This window comes from Argopecten irradians, chromosome 4 (assembly GCF_041381155.1).
Source record: "Argopecten irradians isolate NY chromosome 4, Ai_NY, whole genome shotgun sequence".
Taxonomy (NCBI): domain Eukaryota; kingdom Metazoa; phylum Mollusca; class Bivalvia; order Pectinida; family Pectinidae; genus Argopecten; species Argopecten irradians.
The window spans coordinates 26208070-26229284 of NC_091137.1; the positions used below are offsets into that span (position 1 = coordinate 26208070).

At 38.2% G+C, this 21215-nt stretch overlaps 1 protein-coding gene across 4 annotated transcripts in view; it reads left to right on the top strand.

Annotated features, from left to right (window-relative positions):
* The first annotated feature begins 219 nt into the window (after positions 1-219).
* LOC138321113 (retinoic acid receptor RXR-like) overlaps positions 220-21215 on the top strand; it is a 47475-nt gene continuing 26479 nt past the window's right edge. For 3 of the 4 annotated variants that reach the window (XM_069264547.1, XM_069264551.1, XM_069264553.1), the window contains exon 1: positions 221-371. In XM_069264547.1, coding sequence (XP_069120648.1) covers positions 302-371 — 70 coding nt within the window. In that variant the 5' untranslated portion in view covers positions 221-301. Of the gene's footprint in view, positions 372-21215 lie in introns of all 4 variants that reach the window. The other variant, XM_069264548.1, reaches the window with a different exon arrangement.

The window sequence follows — 21215 nt, forward strand, 5'->3', positions numbered from 1 at the left end:
AATCACTGTTTATAAATACGTGCTTTTTATGTTTCCTCAAACACTAGTAATGTCCCTGACACGCTGACTGGCATGCACTAATAACAAATAGAAGATTGTTTTAAAGTCGGCGTAAGAACGATTGCAGTTGGAAGAATATAGTGACCCCAGAAATAAGGTGCATGTACTGCATGACCCATTCTGAAGCACTAGCCAATCGCAGGGCCGCTTACATCTCTGTTACATTTGTGGGGTTTATGTATGTGATCCAGTACACCGTATGACAACATAGCGCTCGCTGCCTTCATAGTAAATATCGGTGATGGTAGCTAACTTTAAACCTATTGAAACGGAAAGTAGCCTATATGGCCTATGGATTCCACCAATTACAGGTAAGATATTTTAAATTTTGTTTTACTGGATTTGGACACATTTTCTTTTTAATTTATATCACCGATTTTACACTTGTCATGCCTCTGTTTTGATTCTCTGCTTCATCAACTTTGAAGTTTGACCTACTTAATGCGGGTCGTTGCGGTTAAGCCGAGGTAAGGAGGCATGTAAATTTACTACTTTGCGGTTTTGCTCTAAATAGAATTTAATGTTTTGGTTATAAATCATCTAATGGATGAGAGTTATGATTTTAATCGAAAACAATGCAATATGACAATAATAATTATATAGATTCCAGTAAATCTATGCATGAAAACAGTTATATGTGAAATCAAAAATATCATGTTTATAAAATACTAAAATATGTATGGAATGCGCAGTTTTGTTATTCCAATAATGGAGCACAAAACGCTGATAATGGGTTATAATTAGCATTATCGTACGTTCTCGAACTTTCCTGTATAAAACATCCATCCTCGGTCTGTTTAATTTGCGATGCAGTTTGGGTTGCATATGATTAAAATCTTGAATAATAAAAGTATTTATGAGTTTCATTTCCCTGGTTTAAACACTTTCACGAGTTCGTGTAGCAGTATATATTAGTAAGTTTCCTGTTTAGGCCCTTTCTTTGCTTCTTAGTTGAACTGTTCCTTTAGGTTCTATTTACTGTTGAATGTGAAACTTATGTTATAAAAAATGTATAGCGCCTAAATTACTGAAAATATTTAGCATATATTATGCAGATCATTGTGAAAATAAAAAATTGTTTGTGAGAAGTTGTACTATCCATGCTGCTTTGAAACAACTGCTTATCTATTATACACAATTATCACTCTGCGAGTAGGACACCTGACATACATGGGCCATGGTCTCAAATGCGTTTCAAGTTGATCAGTCTTTACAAGTGAAAGCGATATCGGTGCTATCTGCATAAAGTTATAGCGAAACTAAGATGGATAGTCTAAATGAATATCTGTATCATGATCAAATTGGCAATATTCGTAAATTTTTAATTTAATTGTAAAATTAGTTTTGTGTAAAATAAAAAAGTCAACTCCTTATAAGAATGCTATAGGAATCTCTAATACAAATCCGTAAAACGCCGGTTCTACTGCAGTAGTATAAGACAGATAGTAATTAACATTTCCATTGATTATTCACAACAGAGAAACATGTTATAGAAATCATATTGGAATTCGAAATTAAATTAAATTTTGTTTTAATTTTATTTTGTCTCATTTGGTATTGTGATGACATGATTTCAACTAAACAATTTTTGCCGGAGCTCCAACTATAAAAACCCCCGAAATTGCATCGCAACGCGAAACATTCTTCCTAAAAATATTTTAAAAGGAACAGAATGGAATGGTGTAGCCTATATAGAGTGTGGCCTAGGTTTACTAACAGGCGTACCTGTGGCATGTCGGGGTTATATTAGGCCAGCCAGTTCGCCAGGTACAACTCTGTTTTACTTATCTTAGTGTAAGTATATAGAGACTTGGCGCGCTCCATACACATTCAGATGTATATTTTTATCCTATCATCACGTGACCATGTGACAAGATCATGGCTGCGGGGCATGCGTATTTGTGTCTGGTGCACGTCACATGTTACATATCTTGGCAGTTATACTATCTGTACGTAAAGATAGAAGGCTACAGGCGTTTCCGGTATCCACTAAAGACCGCTTGCTATCGATTATCATGTCAACAAACTTAAAATTATATATTTAGGAAATTATTAATTAACGAGATTTCAATATTATCTAAGAATGGAATGTGAAATCCACTTTAAAATGTCAATCTCCCCATCAGCTAGGCATTAAGCCCATTATCTTTTCGATTTAATCTTAACTCTTGGTCAGTTCAATAACAGTGTTATTTTGGGGAGAAACTAGCCACGCTTTATTTGAGCCTGAGTTAAACTGTAAAGCCTAAGGGTGATTTGTGGAGTGTTATACACTAAATAAAAAGAATCAAGATAACATTTGACGTAGACATGTTAATGCCTCTTTTATCTATGGTCATTAAAATCACGGAGAAAGCAATGTAAATCTACCTATAACTCGGCATGTTGATCAACAATGTCCAAAAATGTTCGTAAGTGGAATTCACTAATCTGTGTTAATACGATTTTTTGTCTAAATGACTGCAGCAAACTATTTTTTTTCATCTTATTTTTAAGAGGACTTTGAAATATTTGAACATATTCCAGGATATGAATTATGGCTATAACAAAGGCATTATTTCAACGCTAAAGAATATTCACATTATTACCCGATTATTTTGATACTTCTGTTGTGAGTAATAATGGGAATAGGATAATCATTGTTTCACGACTCCGATCTCACGCGAGAGGATTTCATGTCACCTGAGACAAAATCGCAACTATCTTCCGTCGTGCGTTTGTTAACAACGTACATCAAACACAGTGAAAATGTGCACAAATATAACCTTCTATGGCCAATCAAAATTGTGAATCATATGGTCACTGCCCATCCAGTCAGGTGTATTTTTTGTTTGTTTGATTAATTAATGTCCTATTAACAGCTATGGCCATGCAAGGACGGCCTCCCATGTATGCGGTGTGTTGCGTGTATGTTGTGCGAGATGCGTGTTTTGGGAGACTGTGGTATATTCATGTTGTGTCTTCTTGTATAGTGGATCTGTAAGAGGGGCCAAAAGGAGACAAATTGACTACTAGAATTTTAAAAACTCCTCATATCTCCCAGAAATGATGTAATCATGCTCTCATATATTTGAAGACTTTAGATACAAATTTTCATGAAATATCATTTTAAAATTTCGGGATAATTAAACTTGACTGAATCGTTAAAGGCGACTAAATTCAGAACATTATCTTTTTTCTTCTTCTGCAGCCTCCCAGCACATACATTCACACACCGTACAGCAACGCATTCCATACAGAATTATATATGATAGGCCGTTACCCTGGCTATTAACAGGACTTCATTAAAACTATAAAACAAATCCAGACTGATTCTATGTTCTTCTCGGGCCATGGTTGATACTATATACGCACATATTCCCTAACTGACATCAAGACGTTGATGGGTGTTAGATGAAGGAAAATGCCTATTGGGTTTCTTAGTTGTTTATAGAAAAATAAAATCTTTACATTATAATGGTTTCCCCATATATTCATTACATAACAATGGTTCCCCATATAATCTTTACATTACAATGATTTCCCCATATATTCTTCACATTATAATGGTTTCCTCCCTATATTCTTTACATTACAATGATTTCCCCATATATTCATTACATAGCAATGGTTTCCCCATATATTCTTTACATTACAATGGTTTCCCCATATATTCTTTACATAACAATGGTTTCCCCATATATTCTTTACATAACAATTATTTCCCCATATATTCTTTAATTATGTTTCTCTATATTTTCTTTTACAATGATTTCCCCATATATTCTTTATATAACAATGGTTTTCCCATATTCTTACATACATGATTTTCCATTATTCTCTAAATAACAATTATTTCTAGACCTCATATATTCTTTGAAAAATGACAACGATTCTCCGTTTAGCTTATGTTGCAATATTTATGTCACATTATTGAACGATGATTACATATTATAATTCTTTGGAAAAAGTCTTCCAAGTATTTAACTTGAATCCTGATTCCAAGCTAACATTACATTAAGAGCATACAATTAACTCAAATACCCCTTTTAAACAAGGTAAACCTCATAGTTTGCTGAAGAAACACATAACAAATGTGAAAGGAAGGGAATAAAGGTCTTGCTCAAATATTTTAATCATGTAAAAGTTTTTTTTCCATAAGAGTTGTATCTGCAAATAAACTCTGTGGAATGGTATATCTTTTCTTTGTCTCTGGAAAAACTTACTTCAGGATAAATTCTGAAAAAAAATATCAAGTTAGATGAAACTGTTCTAAGTGAATATTGTATACTAGTTCATAGTAAATGTTATTTCTTACCCATCACATAAGATCTACAAATATTTGCTAGTTAAATTTGACCTTGACCTTTGACTTAGTAACCTTGGCCCATGACCTTACCTTTGGACAGTCAACTCCTTGTTTAATTCTGAACAACTTTGCGTCATAATGTTATAACAAAATGTTTATCAGTAAAGAGCAACAACATTGTGATTTTTTAAAATGTTAAAATCCAAGATGGCCGATTTTTTAATTTAATTTCAGCCTGAAAAATTACCAAGCAGATCTAGGATGGATGGGGAATCATCATGTAAAATATATGGGGAAAATACTCCACTCCCTTCCATCATTAATGTGCAAAAGAAAAAAAACGGACGGACGGACGGACAGACGGACGGACAACCTGATTACTATAGGGCACCCGCATCTCGATGCGGGGCCCTAACAAGAACTAATCTCTGAAAGATTATCTTCCCCGATGAATTGCTACTGTTGCTTTAAGTCGGAATCTGACATGTCGTAGAAGATACATTGTATATTGACGGATGATATCGTATCACCTTGTATTGCGTTTCAGTTGGATCACTGCAACTTTCTATAACTCTTTTTGTAAACGCTTAAAACATATGTATGTTGGAAAGCGATATGTACTTGTACAACATCGGACAATATGCATTGTAGCTCAGTATGATTAAGACATTTCAGTATTTTATACCTTTCCTGAAATCTAAAAAGTGATGGCAATCATTTCTAGTGTATTATCATCTAAAATAACCGGTTTCCCTAAATTAAGCTGATTGAAACTTCTCATTTTTTTGCACTCAATTCGTTGTCCTTGTGATGCAGATGTAACTTATATGATTACATATTCTATAAATACAGCCTACTCTGGATGACAAGCACATCTTGAAATCAGCGCAGGAAGGCACTGTAATTTGTGTCATTTGACTGCCAATGTTCCGTGTTGTAGGGCCTTACCCGCCAGGGACGACAGGTTTATGATCAGATGATAATGGGTAGACTTGTAATTTCGCCACCAGTACCCTACATAGTGGGATATCCGATGTCGACCGCATTGTAACACGTTATACGACACATTAATTGCCCACAAGTGCATATTTCTCTGATATTCCATATGTAATGTAACACTATTAACGATCTATTTATGGGTATACAGAGAAAGGTAGTACATGTATTTAGTTTTTGAGTGAGAAAAAGGGCGAAAAATAAATCATAGCAACAATATTCAATGGCATGTATTCCAGAACCAAAATGGTTGCAGATTAACAATCATTACTGTAACTATTGTTTATTTTTATTTTGCATCGGTCTTTCAACAACTGTTGTCAATGATCGTTTAAAAAGAAGAAATCTGGAATATTCGGTCTAATACCTCAAAATGCTGCCCACACATTTAACCAGTATTGCTCCAGCAAAATTTTAGCTTTTAGATGGGCCTAAGTTTTGCATAATGTATGTTGGAACCGATTGGTGACAGACCGCCATCTTGGATTTTAATAGTTGAAACTCGTTACCGCTATTTCTCAGAATGTACTGAAGCAATAAGTCTCAAATTGTATATGTATGTTCCCCTAGGACCCTAGTTGTGCATGCTATATTATGGGACTGATCGATCAACATGGTGGCCACCTGTAGGCCACCATTTTCGATTTTGATAATTGAAGTTTGTTACCGCTATTTCTCAGAAAGTACTGACTGAAGGGATCTGTCTCAAATTTTATGTGCAAGTTACCCTAATTGTCTAGTTCTGCATATTGCATTTTGAGACCGATCGGTCAACAAGATGCCCAATAAGTAGCCATCTCGGATATTGATAATTGAAGTTTGTTACTGTTATATAGTTCAGAAAGTACTGAAAGGGTCTTTCCCAAATTTCATAACTAGTAATATAAAGTAAAAGTTTGAAAAGCAGAGAAAAGATTTCTCTTTCCATTGTCAGACGTAGATCATTCCTTGGTGGGCGCCAAGATCCCTCTGGGATCGCTCGTTCTTCCTAATGTCTCCCTAGATATTTGACATGGCCTCACTTTTGATCTTCAGTTGTACACTAAACCCTGTGAGGTAGACTCTGGGTTTTGTTCCCTGACCGAGGCACACCATAGTCCGTAAAAATGGTAGTTTCTGTTTCTATTTAGCGCTCAGTATTAAGGGAGTGGGACGACTGGTTTGCCCGTTGTCAGTATAGTGTGACAGGATTGGGTATGTTGCCCAGTGCCTCTGGCGGAATGCTTCAGTAATATAGCACTATAACTATAAAAAGGGCAAGATGTTCCATTGCGAAAAGACAGAACATGAGTAAACCGCAGTCTCCCAACATATAGACATTCATACAGGGGAGGCCACCTTAAATGGCATTGGCTGTTAATTGGACTTTGATAAAATATACAATGGAGCAAACATGCACTGGTTTTTGTTTGAACAGAGCTAATCATAGCAACTAAAGCCATATAAGGACGACGTTTTTAGAGGCTACACTATATCTTTTTATATAATAGTAGAACTTCTGCCTTTTTAGTGCTACCTTATCAAAGGATACATCGTCAAAGACACCGAACAGCACATTATACTTCAACAGACGAACCAGTCGTCCCACTCTATAATGGCAAGTCAGGCGTTAAATCTTAAAAGGCGACTAAATTTAGAATCTTATATTTTCTTTTTTTCTTCAGTCTTCCTTCGGTTGAGCGCTCGCCCTTGTGAGGAATGCTTTTCGTTCTGTCTCCTGGGCGAGACCTTAGTGTATTAAAGTGGTAGTTTCTGCTACTCCTTAGCGCTCAGCATAAAGAGAGTGGGACGACTAGTTCGCCCGATATCAGTATAATGTGACCGGGTGGTGTGTTGCTTGATATCTTCGGCTGCATGATTCAGTGATATACTAGTAGCACTATAAAAAGGGAAGAGATAGAATGCCACTATACAAGAGGACAACACGAATATACCGCAGTCACCAACAACACACACCACACTACATACTCGCTACACACTGCATACATGAGAGACCATCCTTACATTATCCTAACTGTTAATAGGACGTCCAATTAACAACCAACCCGCTATAAGCTGGGGCAAAACTACTACTTTTATGGTTTGTCTTAAGCCAGGGGACAGAAATCATAGCTTTCCTTGCAGCGGCGAACGCTCGACCCAAGTCAAAAAGTGAGTCGGTGGGACGAGAGACGTTAGAGAAATAGAAAAGATAATATCCTTTTAATTACCCTTTTTAATCACATGCAATCGGGACATTTGTTTGTTTGCTTGTAAGGACGGCATCCCATGTATGTTATGTGTTGCGTGTATGAAGTGCGTGGCGCATGTTTTGGGAGACAGCGGTATAGTATTAGTCTGGTATAGTGGAACTCTTGCCCTTTCATAGTATTATATCACTGAAACACACCACCGAAGATACCAAGCAACACACCCCACCAGTCACATTATACTGACAACGGGCAAACCAGTCGTCCGACTCCCGGTATGCTGAGTACTAAGCCGTAGCAGACACTACCACTATTATAGACTATGGTGTGTCTCAGCCAGGAGACAGCACCCAGAGGCTACTTACCTCAAATGGTCGAGTGCTCAAAAGAATGCCAAAAGGAAGAATAAAGCCAGTTAGGAAGAAGAGGAAAGATAATATTCTAGATTTAGTCGCCTTTTACGATCCTGCAATAGGGGCAGCAGGTACAATTCTAACGCCCAACCTGTAAGGTAGACAAGCGGGACAGCTGGTACAATTCTTACGTCCCTACACGCAAGTTAGATATACCAAAAAGCTACAAGCATTGATACCAAAGAGACAAAATACGAGGACATACAGCAGACTGTCATCCAGATTAATCGCACACAATTACTATAAGGTAACATATACATGCTTTCAGCGGCATTAAGCATCGTTCATTGTCTACTGCCGTGTGATAACGTTTATTTTCCTTCTCTCACATAATTGTTATCCATCACCATAAACAAGAATAAACACAAGAAAAAAAACCACATAAAGTAGTTACCAATATCATGATAAGTCTATTCAACCAGCAGTGTTCTCCAAATATTTTCTGATGAGAACCATCAGGACCAGAAATTGTGAAATTGAAATGTTAGCTACACTAATACTTCCGTAATTTCTATAATAGTTTTGGTGTCCACGAGTTACTGATTAAACACAGCATTAATCACATCAAATCTACTTTGTTACGTCACTCAGTAATTATTTACTAAAGCAAACCAGAACTTTATCGCCTTCATTCCGAAATATTGATGAAAGCTTGGTACAACTACAGCAAACGTTGATGAAAACCTCGCCTCAAGGACAGACGCAATAACTCATCGCGACCCCGAGTAGGGCAGTAGGTACGAGTGGAGAGCGCATGCGCATGTCCTAGTTGATTTAATTAGCAATGCTGGACAAATACAAAGGAAATATTTTAAAATGATCACCGTCGTAGAGAATATGGGACATCATGTAACGGTACAAAGGAAATATTTTAAAATGATCACCGTCGTAGAGAATATGGGACATCATGTAACGGTGTGATAATTCATTTTCTAGGTTAGCCACTGTACGGAATTTAATTAGTATAATTTTATCAGTATTGTCGAATATTCCCCACCTGTTTGCTTCTTCCGTCCAGTATTCAATTACACAGCTTCACGAGGTGGTATATCATTATATAAATCAATCTTGATTGTGACGACGTCTTCAATAACTTATTTCATGTTATCAGCTCATAAAGTGAAAAAATGACGTTGCCGTTTGTAACGTCGCTTCTGATTGGCAGAAATATAGTGTAATGGTTCCATGAAAATAAGTTATTTAATGAATTTTAAAGAGAATATCTATAGCAGATTAAATATTAAGATTTACATGTTACGGAAGATATGACACAAAAATCTGGGTGTACATTATAAACAGATTCGCATACATAAAGCATCCATTTCAAAACTAATGCTTTAACTGTTATAGTGCATTCTGGCATAAACTTTGATGTAAGGTAAATTTTGAATGTTAGAAAGGTGTAATATGCGTAATAATGACCCGAGTAGTATAATGCACTTCCTACTACTTCTTGCTCTAAATTCGTATGTTTGGAAGACCGTAGCAATTAATTGACCGGAGGTTGCAGGTTTTTTCCTCTCCGTATACTCTGGAGCTTCCCTCCGCCTAACCTCAAATTAACACGTTCCTTAAATGAACACTTCTCGGTGAGAGGTGTCATATAAAAATAACACAACTGCACTCGTAACAAGTAACTATAGAAATGCGAGTAAACATGACTTTTGGGGTCCCGGCTTCACGTGAAAATTTGCATGACTTGTATTTTACCTGATATATATTTCCAATGACGCGAAAAGACGACGTAAATAGTACGTTGTATTTTTATTTCACACATAACCCATTCAATGCTGTTTTCTAACCATCACACTTTGGTATAGGTGTACTGGTAGTATTTGTTTGTCACAGTGAAAGGTAACTGCCCTTCGATGCTGTACGATTCATTGCCGTCATAATAAAGATGATACATAAGTCTTATATCAATTCCCGTCACACATCTGTCACCGTAATACATAGACAAGCAACGAATGTTGACAAGGAAATGTCCTTCGACCGATATCGGTCAACTGCCAGATTTAAATTAGTTTAGTGTCGTTTATTTTGAATTTTAGACCTAGGCTACAACTTCAATCGAGTAGTCTGCAGTTACGTTTAAAGATGCTCCACCGCCGACAGAGCATAAATGGTACCCATCATTTAATCGTGTATATAAATGTCTAATTAACTCAAAAAGTAATGTAAAATAATTGATTTTGTTTTCGGTCATGCGTGATCAGTACTGCATTCCATGTAGAACATGGTGCCACGGATTTTTGTCGGGATGCAATTAATTATTTTTAATATTTTTAGCAAAATGAGAAGCTCAGACTTTTCAATGGTGGTAATGGTGTAAGGTAAATAACTTTTGTAACTGAAGAAAAATACTAAATCGTCTGATCCTGTTTTTGATAGAGAAAAATTATCATTTGTCAGCGGTGGAACATCTTTAAACAATCGGATATGATACATAAGTAAATGCGTCAAAGCATCTCACTTGTAACAATAAATAAGCATTTCAAACACAAAACATTTTGGTTGCATAAATACAGTCTGTTTAAAAAACATATCCTTATAACCACTCCGTTCAATAGAGGATCTGACAACATCCCGTAAGGGATCATGTCCGGATGACCTTTATACCAACCGTACTTAAGATCATCAATTGAAAATGTCATTTCCTTCCATTGTACATATACATTTAGCTTTGTTGCGCTCTGTTGGCGAGATGACTACGAACTCGAAATATTTTTTCATGTTGTTTCAAATTGTTCTGGCAGCAACAATGTCAAATGTCAATGTTCTGGCAGCAACAATTTCATTGGCCATTTTCAAAGGTCACCAGAACGTGAACCCTAATGGGATGTTGTTAACATAGTAATAATAAGGATCTGTATATTTTAATCAGATTGCAAAAAAAGATACAATTATTATTCTGATAAAGTAAAGATTTCGACAATTCTTATGAGTTCATAAACTAATGATTATAAAGAATTTTCTGAAAATCACATAGATTAATATTCATAATATTCTTTGCATACGCAACAAATAGGTGACGTTTGCCACATCTGATGCACATTTACGGTATGCTGACCGTGCTGCACATAAACGCAGACGATGTCCACATTTCACGTGTAACTCCGCGAACTGTGCCGAGATAGTAGTGGTTGTATCGAGGTGAATGCCCTGTGAGGCTGTGGCTAGTATATATAGGTATGATTCATGAGTGTCACAATAAAGACACAAATACTACGTACTTACCATTTACTAGTGTTTTCATTATAGACACGTCCCGGCTGTTCGCCGCATAAAAAACATGTAATTATTTGACAGCGATGGTAATTCTCTGAAACAAAACGATTTATACCCCTAAATACGACCATTTTATCGCCCTGCTGACTTCTAGGAATGCGTTTATGTTAAATCTGGGATATTGTCAGATACATTTATATTGGTAATGTGGCTTTATCACAATTGACTATATATACATGTCCAGATCATTGTCTTTATCATTGCTGAGGTAGTTTGACTGTAATCAAGCATCGATATGCCTATGATAAGTGTGTATACGTAAAAACAACTGATACTGTCATGAAGTTATCGTAAATTATTACAGTAACAGTATAAAGATTGAAAATGCATGCAAGATACGCAGTTGACATCTGTCGAACTTTCACAAAGATAAGCTTGGCTATGATATCTTGACAATCAATGACATTTGACTGACATATCTGTCTTAAAAAAAGAAAGAAGAAAAAAAACCCAAAAGATACCATAAAAAGGATATAATTGGCAATGTTCAGTTTTCAGCATCCTTAACAGCTATAGAGACAGACAACCAACCAGCATTCTGATCCATCAGAGTTGTTTCCCTTCATTTCACTCAGTAAGACTAGCACTGTCGGAATGAAGGAAAGCTTGTTTTTCTAAAAAAAAATATTTTTTTTTTATTAAATTAGCGTCCTATTAACAATCAGGGTCATGTAAGGACAGTCTCCCGTATGTATCCAATGTGTTGCATGTATGAAGTACGGGTGTGTTGTTTTTGGAGACTGCGGTATAGGCTATTCGTGTTATGTCGAACCAGTTGTCCTCTTTCTGATTCTGATAGATCAGAATGGAAAACATTTGACATTCTGAGAAATCTTGGAGACAAAAGGGATTTAAGTAAGCATCTACAAAATGTATAGCCTTTGGTATTGTCGGTAGTATGCTTTGAGATAATCTGTTTGACATAGCTGTACTTTATACTCTGTTTTAACGACATAACTATATACCTGCCGGTTACTAAAGGCGTATCTAGTTTATATGGGTTTCTTATCGACATAAACGATTAAGTTGTCATATTAATGGTCGCACTTTTAGTATTGATACATTGACCTTATGAGGTGGCTATAAAAAGAAAACTTTGTTAGCATAACAAACAACACGATTGCCAAATGCACTCTGAGCTATTGTTTATAGAATTATAATAAATTGGGGTCGTGTTTAATGCACAAGTGAGATGAGTGCAAGAAGATGTGTAGGTAAATATTCTGGGGAAGGATTATAACTGCAACTGTTTGAAGCAAAATATTACATTGGCAAGCGTCAGCTAAATCCAACCATATACACGTACAAAGAGACGGCAAATTTAGACTAGGAGTCGTTGCAACTTCGTAATGCATGCACTTGTACATTAACACTTTGTAAACCTTGGTTTTCATATGTCTATCGAAATCGCTTTATGTAGAACCAAATTTCCCAGCATAAAAGTCAGATTCCCCAGTTTAAAATCCACCCAGAATATTTCCCACACCAAATACCGGTGTTTTATTTCATCGAATATGTGTTGAGAAACAAACGGGTCCAGACAAAAATCTGTTCGTTTTTTTATCAGTGGTCTGTCGTTCTATGTATTGTCAAAGAGTTTACCATTGATTAATCACAATTTAAATTATTAATTCATTCTTTGTAATATTTTATTTCAAAACCGAAATGGCTGCATTCATTTACTTTCCTACCATATATTTTTTATTATGCACGTGTAATGAAGGAGATTCTCTTATATACATGATAAAAGGTAAAAGAAAACATTTGGAGACTGAGTTTTCGATTAGCATGTGTTATGTTGAACTCTCAGACCAAACTGTTCTCTAGTTCAACATAACACATGTTGACCTCAAATCAGTAAACAAATGTATTCGTAATATAGCTGTAAGGGAAGGAATACCTACTAGCCAGCACTCTGAAACGTTACTGTAAGGGAGGGAATACCTACTAGCCAGCACTCTGTAACGTTACTGTAAGGGAGGGAAGTTACTGTAAGGGAGGGAATGTCTACTAGCCAGCACTCTGTAACGTTACAGTAAGGGAGGGAATACCTACTAGCCAGCACGATGTAACGTTAATGTAAGGGAGGGAATATCTACTAGGCAGCACTCTATAACGTTACTGTAAGGGAGGGAATACCTACTAGCCAGCACTCTGTAACGTTAATGTAAGGGAGGGAATACCTACTAGGCAGCACGCTGTAACGTTACTGTAAGGGAGGGAATACCTACTAGCCAGCACTCTGTAACGTTACTGTAAGGGAGGGAATACCTACTAGCCAGCACTCTGTAACGTTACTGTAAGGGAGGGAATATCTACTAGCCAGCACGCTGTAACGTTACTGTAAGGGAGGGAATATCTACTAGCCAGCACTCTGTAACGTTACTGTAAGGGAGGGAATATCTACTAGCCAGCACGCTGTAACGTTACTGTAAGGAAGGGAATACCTACTAGTCAGCACTCTATAACGTTACTGTAAGGGAGGGAATACCTACTAGCCAGCACTCTGTAACGTTACCGTAAGGGAGGGAATATCTACTAGCCAGCACGCTGTAACGTTACTGTAAGGGAGGGAATACCTACTAGCCAGCACGCTGTAACGTAACTGTAAGGGAGGGAATATCTATTTGCCAGCATGCTATAAGGGAGGGAATACCTACTGGACAGCATGCTATAAGGGAGGGAATACCTACTAGCCAGCATGCTATATGGGAGGGAATACCTACTAGCCAGTATGCTATATGGGAGGGAATACCTACTAGCCAGCACTCTGTAACGTAACTGTAAGGGAGGGAATATCTACTAGCCAGCACTCTGTAACGTAACTGTAAGGGAGGGAATATCTACTAGCCAGCACTCTGTAACGTAACTGTAAGGGAGGGAATATCTACTAGCCAGCACTCTGTAACGTTACTGTAAGGGAGGGGATATCTACTAGGCAGCACTATGTAACGTTACTGTAAAGGAGGGAATACCTACTAGGCAGCACTATGTAACGTTAATGTAAGGGAGGGAATACCTACTAGCCAGCACTCTGTAACGTTACTGTAAGGGAGGGGATACCTACTAGCCAGCACTCTATAACGTTACTGTAAGGGAGGAAATATCTACTAGCCAGCACTCTATAACGTTACTGTAAGGGAGGGAATACCTACTAGCCAGCACTCTGTAATGTTACTGTAAGGGAGGGAATACCTACTAGCCAGCACTCTGTAATGTTACTGTAAGGGAGTGGATACTTACTTTCGTGCACTCTGTACCTTTATTGGGAGTGAGGGAATATCTTCTACCAAGCACTCTGTAACGTTACTGTAAGGGAGGAAATATCTATTAGTCAGCACTCTGTAACGTTACTGTAAGGAAGGGAATACCTACTAGCCAGCACGCTGTAACGTTACTGTAAGGGTAGGGAATATCTATTACCCAGCACAACACTCTGTAACGTAACTGTAAGGGAGGGAATATCTACTAGCCAGCGATCTGTAACGTAACTCTAAGGGAGGGAATATCTATTAGCCAGCACACTGTACCTTTATTGGGAGTGAGGGAATACCTACTAGCCAGCACTCTACAACGTTACTGTAAGGGAGGGAATACCTACTAGGCAGCACTCTATTACGTTACTGTAAGGAAGGGAATACCTACTAGCCAGCACTCTATTACGTTACTGTAAGGGAGGGAATACCTACTAGGCAGCACTCTATAACGTTACTGTAAAGGAGGGAATATCTACCAGCCAGCACTCTGTAACGTTACTGTAAGGGAGGGAATATCTACCAGCCAGCACTCTGTAACGTTACTGTAAGGGGAGGGAATACCTAATAGCCAGCACTCTGTAACGTTACTGTAAGGGAGGGAATACCTACTAGCCAGCACTCTGTAACGTTACTGTAAGGGAGGGAATACCTACTAGCCAGCACTCTGTAACGTTACTGTAAGGGAGGGAATGTCTACTAGCCAGCACTCTGTAACGTTACTGTAAGGGAGGGAATGTCTACTAGCCAGCACTTTGTAACGTTACTGTAAGGGAGGGAATGTCTACTAGCCAGCACTCTGTAACGTTACTGTAAGGGAGGGAATACCTACTAGCCAGCACTCTGTATTGTTACTGTAAGGGAGGGAATACCTACTAGCCAGCACTCTGTAATGTTACTGTAAGGGAGTGGATACTTACTATCGTGCACTCTGTACCTTTATTGGGAGTGAGGGAATATCTTCTACCAAGCACTCTGTAACGTTACTGTAAGGGAGGAAATATCTATTAGTCAGCACTCTGTAACGTTACTGTAAGGAAGGGAATACCTACTAGCCAGCACGCTGTAACGTTACTGTAAGGGTAGGGAATATCTATTACCCAGCACAACACTCTGTAACGTAACTGTAAGGGAGGGAATATCTACTAGCCAGCGATCTGTAACGTAACTCTAAGGGAGGGAATATCTATTAGCCAGCACACTGTACCTTTATTGGGAGTGAGGGAATACCTACTAGCCAGCACTCTACAAAGGGAGGGAATACCTACTAGGCAGCACTCTATTACGTTACTGTAAGGAAGGGAATACCTACTAGCCAGCACTCTATTACGTTACTGTAAGGGAGGGAATACCTACTAGGCAGCACTCTATAACGTTACTGTAAAGGAGGGAATATCTACCAGCCAGCACTCTGTAACGTTACTGTAAGGGAGGGAATATCTACCAGCCAGCACTCTGTAACGTTACTGTAAGGGGAGGGAATACCTAATAGCCAGCACTCTGTAACGTTACTGTAAGGGAGGGAATACCTACTAGCCAGCACTCTGTAACGTTACTGTAAGGGAGGGAATACCTACTAGCCAGCACTCTGTAACGTTACTGTAAGGGAGGGAATGTCTACTAGCCAGCACTCTGTAACGTTACTGTAAGGGAGGGAATGTCTACTAGCCAGCACTCTGTAACGTTACTGTAAGGGAGGGAATGTCTACTAGCCAGCACTCTGTAACGTTACTGTAAGGGAGGGAATGTCTACTAGCCAGCACTCTGTAACGTTACTGTAAGGGAGGGAATACCTACTAGCCAGCACTCTGTAACGTTACTGTAAGGGAGGGAATACCTACTAGCCAGCACTCTGTAACGTTACTGTAAGGGAGGGAATACCTACTAGCCAGCACTCTGTAACGTTACTGTAAGGGAGGGAATACCTACTAGCCAGCACGATGTAACGTTAATGTAAGGGAGGGAATATCTACTAGCCAGCACTCTGTTACGTTACTCTAAGGGAGGGAATACCTACTAGGCAGCACTCTATAACTTTACTGTATGGGAGGGGATATCTACTAGGCAGCACTCTATAATGTTACTGTAAGGGAGGGAATACCTACTAGCCAGCACTCTGTAACGTTACTGTAAGGGAGGGAATACCTACTAGGCAGCACTCTATAATGTTACTGTAAGGGAGGGAATACCTACTAGCCAGCACTCTGTAACGTTACTGTAAGGGAGTGAATACCTACTAGGCAGCACTCTATAATGTTACTGTAAGGGAGGAAATGTCTACTAGCCAGCACTCTGTAACGTTACTGTAAGGGAGGGAATGTCTACTAGCCAGCACTCTGTAACGTTACTGTAAGGGAGGGAATGCCTACTAGCCAGCACTCTGTAACGTTACTGTAAGGGAGGGAATATCTACTAGCCAGAACTCTAAAACGTTACTGTAAGGGAGGGAATACCTACTAGCCAGCACTCTGTAACGTTACTGTAAGGGAGGAATACCTACTAGCCAGCACTCTGTAACGTTACTGTAAGGAAGGGAATACCTACTAGCCAGCACTCTGTAACGTTACTGTAAGGAAGGGAATACCTACTAGCCAGCACTCTGTAACGTTACTGAAAGGGAGGAAATACCTACTAGGCAGCACTCTGTAACGTTACTGTAAGGGAGGAATACCTACTAGCCAGCACTCTATAACGTTACTGTAAGGGAGGGAATACCTACTAGGCAGCACGATGTAACGTTAATGTAAGGTAGGGAATACCTACTAGGCAGCACTCTGTAACGTTACTGTAAGGGAGGGAATATCTACTAGCCATCACTCTGTAACGTAACTGTAAGGGAGGGAATATCTACCAGCCAGCACGATGTAACGTTAATGTAAGGGGAGGGAATACCTACTAGCCAGCACTCTGTAACGTTACTGTAAGGGAGGAATACCTACTAGCCAGCACTCTGTAACGTTACTGTAAGGAAGGGAATACCTACTAGCCAGCACTCTGTAACGTTACTGTAAGGAAGGGAATACCTACTAGCCAGCACTCTGTAACGTTACTGAAAGGGAGGAAATACCTACTAGGCAGCACTCTGTAACGTTACTGTAAGGGAGGAATACCTACTAGCCAGCACTCTATAACGTTACTGTAAGGGAGGGAATACCTACTAGGCAGCACTCTGTAACGTTACTGTAAGGGAGGGAATATCTACTAGCCATCACTCTGTAACGTAACTGTAAGGGAGGGAATATCTACCAGCCAGCACGATGTAACGTTAATGTAAGGTAGGGAATACCTACTAGGCAGCACGCTGTAACGTTACTGTAAGGGAGGGAATACCTACTAGCCAGCACGCTGTAACGTTACTGTAAGGGAGGGAATATCTACCAGCCAGCACGATGTAACGTTAATGAAAGGGAGGAAATACCTACTAGCCAGCACGATGTAACGTTAATGTAAGGGAGGGAATACCTACTAGCCAGCACGATGTAACGTTAATGTAAGGGAGGGAATACCTACTAGCCAGCACGATGTAACGTTAATGTAAGGGAGGGAATACCTACTAGCTAGCATGCTATAAGGGAGGGAATACCTACTGGACAGCATGCTATAAGGGAGGGAATACCTACTAGCCAGCATGTTAAGGGAGGGAATTCCTACTAGCCAGCATGCTACATAATACCTACTAGCCAGCATGCTATAAGGGAGGGAATACCTACTAGCCAGCATGCTTTAAGGGAGGGAATACCTACTAGCCAGCATGCTTTAAGGGAGGGAATTCCTACTAGCCAGCATGCTACATAATACCTACTAGCCAGCATGCTTAAAGGGAGTGAATTCCTACTAGCCAGCATGCTACATAATACCTACTAGCCAGCATGCTCACTGTAGTGCAACTAGTACGGCAACGATGTTTTGATCCGTTTCCGGTATCGCTTCGGCGGCATGAAGACCACGGTACTGTGCTTTGTATCACTAATTTGCTGGCGTTACGGATGATACCATGATTCATGGTATGTAGTGATTGCTGAAGAGTATGATAAGTTTCAACCATACCAAAAAATATATTATTTTCTGTTTTCTTATATTTCAAAAAATGCATTTGAATATCACACATGACAGAAAAACACAGCTAGATTTTTCGTTCAGCTTCGATTTGCCGACTTATATTGAGGTATAGTTTTACTGTGATTCAATATTGGAAATCTTTAGACTTTTCCGTTTCCATTGGTATATAATATGTTTACAATAATGTTAAAAATACATATGAAATTCAACAATTTGTGTTCGATGTCAGACTAGTGTCGCAACGGTTTCGAATTTCAATAGTGTACGGTTGAGACACAAGTTTAAAACAAAAGTGAGTGTACGATTTGGATTTCTTTCTTTCAGATAATGACATGAAAATGGACCAATTTGTGAACTATTATTAGAATTAAATTCATTAGACGTAATATTTAACGTGTAAGCTATCTTAATTTTGTAGTAGACTAGAAATGGGTATACTAATTTATCCCGTAATGCGCTTGATATACAGTAATCTTGTTCATGTCATATTTTTGCATACATCGGCTATTTTAATTTAAAAAAAACTTATCAAATGGCACGCACAAGGACTTAAAAAATATACTTATAAATACTTGGTGCGAATTAGCACACCATAATAGAAATGTATACATATACATGTACATGATGTATATCATTAACTGTGTTTTAACATATATCCGCACCATGATAGATATGCGAGAACAACCAATTTATGTCGCACACCAATGCATGTCAAAATATGACAACGAATGCTTAATTACACTAGTGAAAATCACTAGTCGTTCCAGTTATAAAGGGGAAAAAAAGCTTAAAGGCCCACTACCTTTCCGAAACGGCTTTTAATTTTTAAAATGGGAATGTAAAACGAGATCGATAATTGTGTAGAGTCGCAAAAGTTATTAACTTACCGTTAATACTACACTCATCATCATCTCCTGAACAAAATAATTAAAATAAATAAAATGTTTAATTTTCATAACGCGGGTCGTCTTATGTTTCCCGCCGACGTCCTAATTACCGCGCGGTAGTTGAATACTACTGCGCCAGACGGCAAAACAGCGAAATGAATCTCCACAGTTTTCATATATTACGCAGGAAATCTTGCATTTGTTTGGTGTTGTAACCTCATCTTAGGCCATCGATAGGTATTTTCTTATGTTATTAATGTTTTTAAGAAACCTATAAAATTTGCTCCGCAAAGGTAGTGGGCCTTTAAGTTTGATAATAAAACGCGTTCGTTTATACGTCTGTATAGAGTAAGAATACTATTTGATAAACAGTTGATGATTTTTGGGGAATTTCTTCTGGTGTGTTGTAATCAGCAACCGATTAAACAATGACAGTATCTGACTGCCGATAAACCAAATATACAAAGATATATATACTTCTTCAATTTTAAGAATACATTGATATTATTCAACGAATTCTCACATTGACTTAAACTCAGTGTTTATGTGACCTCTTGAACTCTGAAGAAATAATTAGCACACCAAAATCTACATGTAACTGCCAATGTTAATAATGAGAATTATCATACATTGGGTTTAATAGCCATACATAGGTACTGTACACATGTACAGTGACAATATAAATATCGGCTATTAACGGGCACGAAATTCAATCTGACGTCATTTCAAAAACGATGAAGGGACATCAAGAAACCAAGACGTTACGCCCACAAGAGTTTGATAATTAGATAAAGTTTGTATCAATGTACATCCAAAACAGTGCCCATGGACCATTTTATACGATTTTAAAAGCAAAAAGTATCGTTCTTTCCAACGACAGTAATCTGTTTCTTAAGACTTCCTAAAAGTATGGTTTTTGGCCGCTAAAGCGCAGGCGTGGTAGATTTTTCTTCGATTTTTTTTTTGTGTTGAGGAGCTTTCCACCTTTCGCAATATATACGTACTTTGTAGAATGTGAGTTAACCGATTTTTATCTAGACCCCTCAAACGTGTAAACATGGTCTATGGGCTCTTTGGTCCATATTGAAATGAACTAAAGCTTATTCTCAGATCCGTGTGGTTGCGCTAGGATTCGAGGACGGCGGGACAAGCAAGTTCAGATGTTCGACTCTATTGCATATTTACAGCAAATTTTGCCGTTAAAATTCTCCCAAAATAGTTTTTGTAGGTATTCGATAAAAAGTTTCATAAATTCAAAAGTGTTCTAAAGTAAAAACTCCTTAGTCCCACATCAAAGGATTTGAGAGACCTTATAGGCATTGTAATGATGGGCATAAAAACGATATAATTAAGTATATAGAGTTACGCATACGCAATAAAGAGTACCCAAAGACCATTTTAGACGTTTTAGGGGTCTAAATAAAAAATCGGTAAACATCCTATTCTACATTGTACTATGTGTGTTTAATGTAGAATAGGATTTTTACTGATTTCTTTTTATCTAGGTCCTTAAAACGTCTAAAATAGTCTATGGGCACTCTGGCGGGTCAATAATTTATATAAACTGTAACTAATTCTCAGATCCCTGTGCTTAATACGTTACGGTTGGATGATATTACGCATGGAAATGCCATCATATAAATAATACCAAACCGTTGCAATCTCAAACTCCAAACCGTACACTTTTTCGCAATATCATCGATCAAAAAAACCGTTGCACAAAGGCTGACACAACGATGTAAACAATGGGTCAAACACTCTTTATTCTTCATCAAATATGG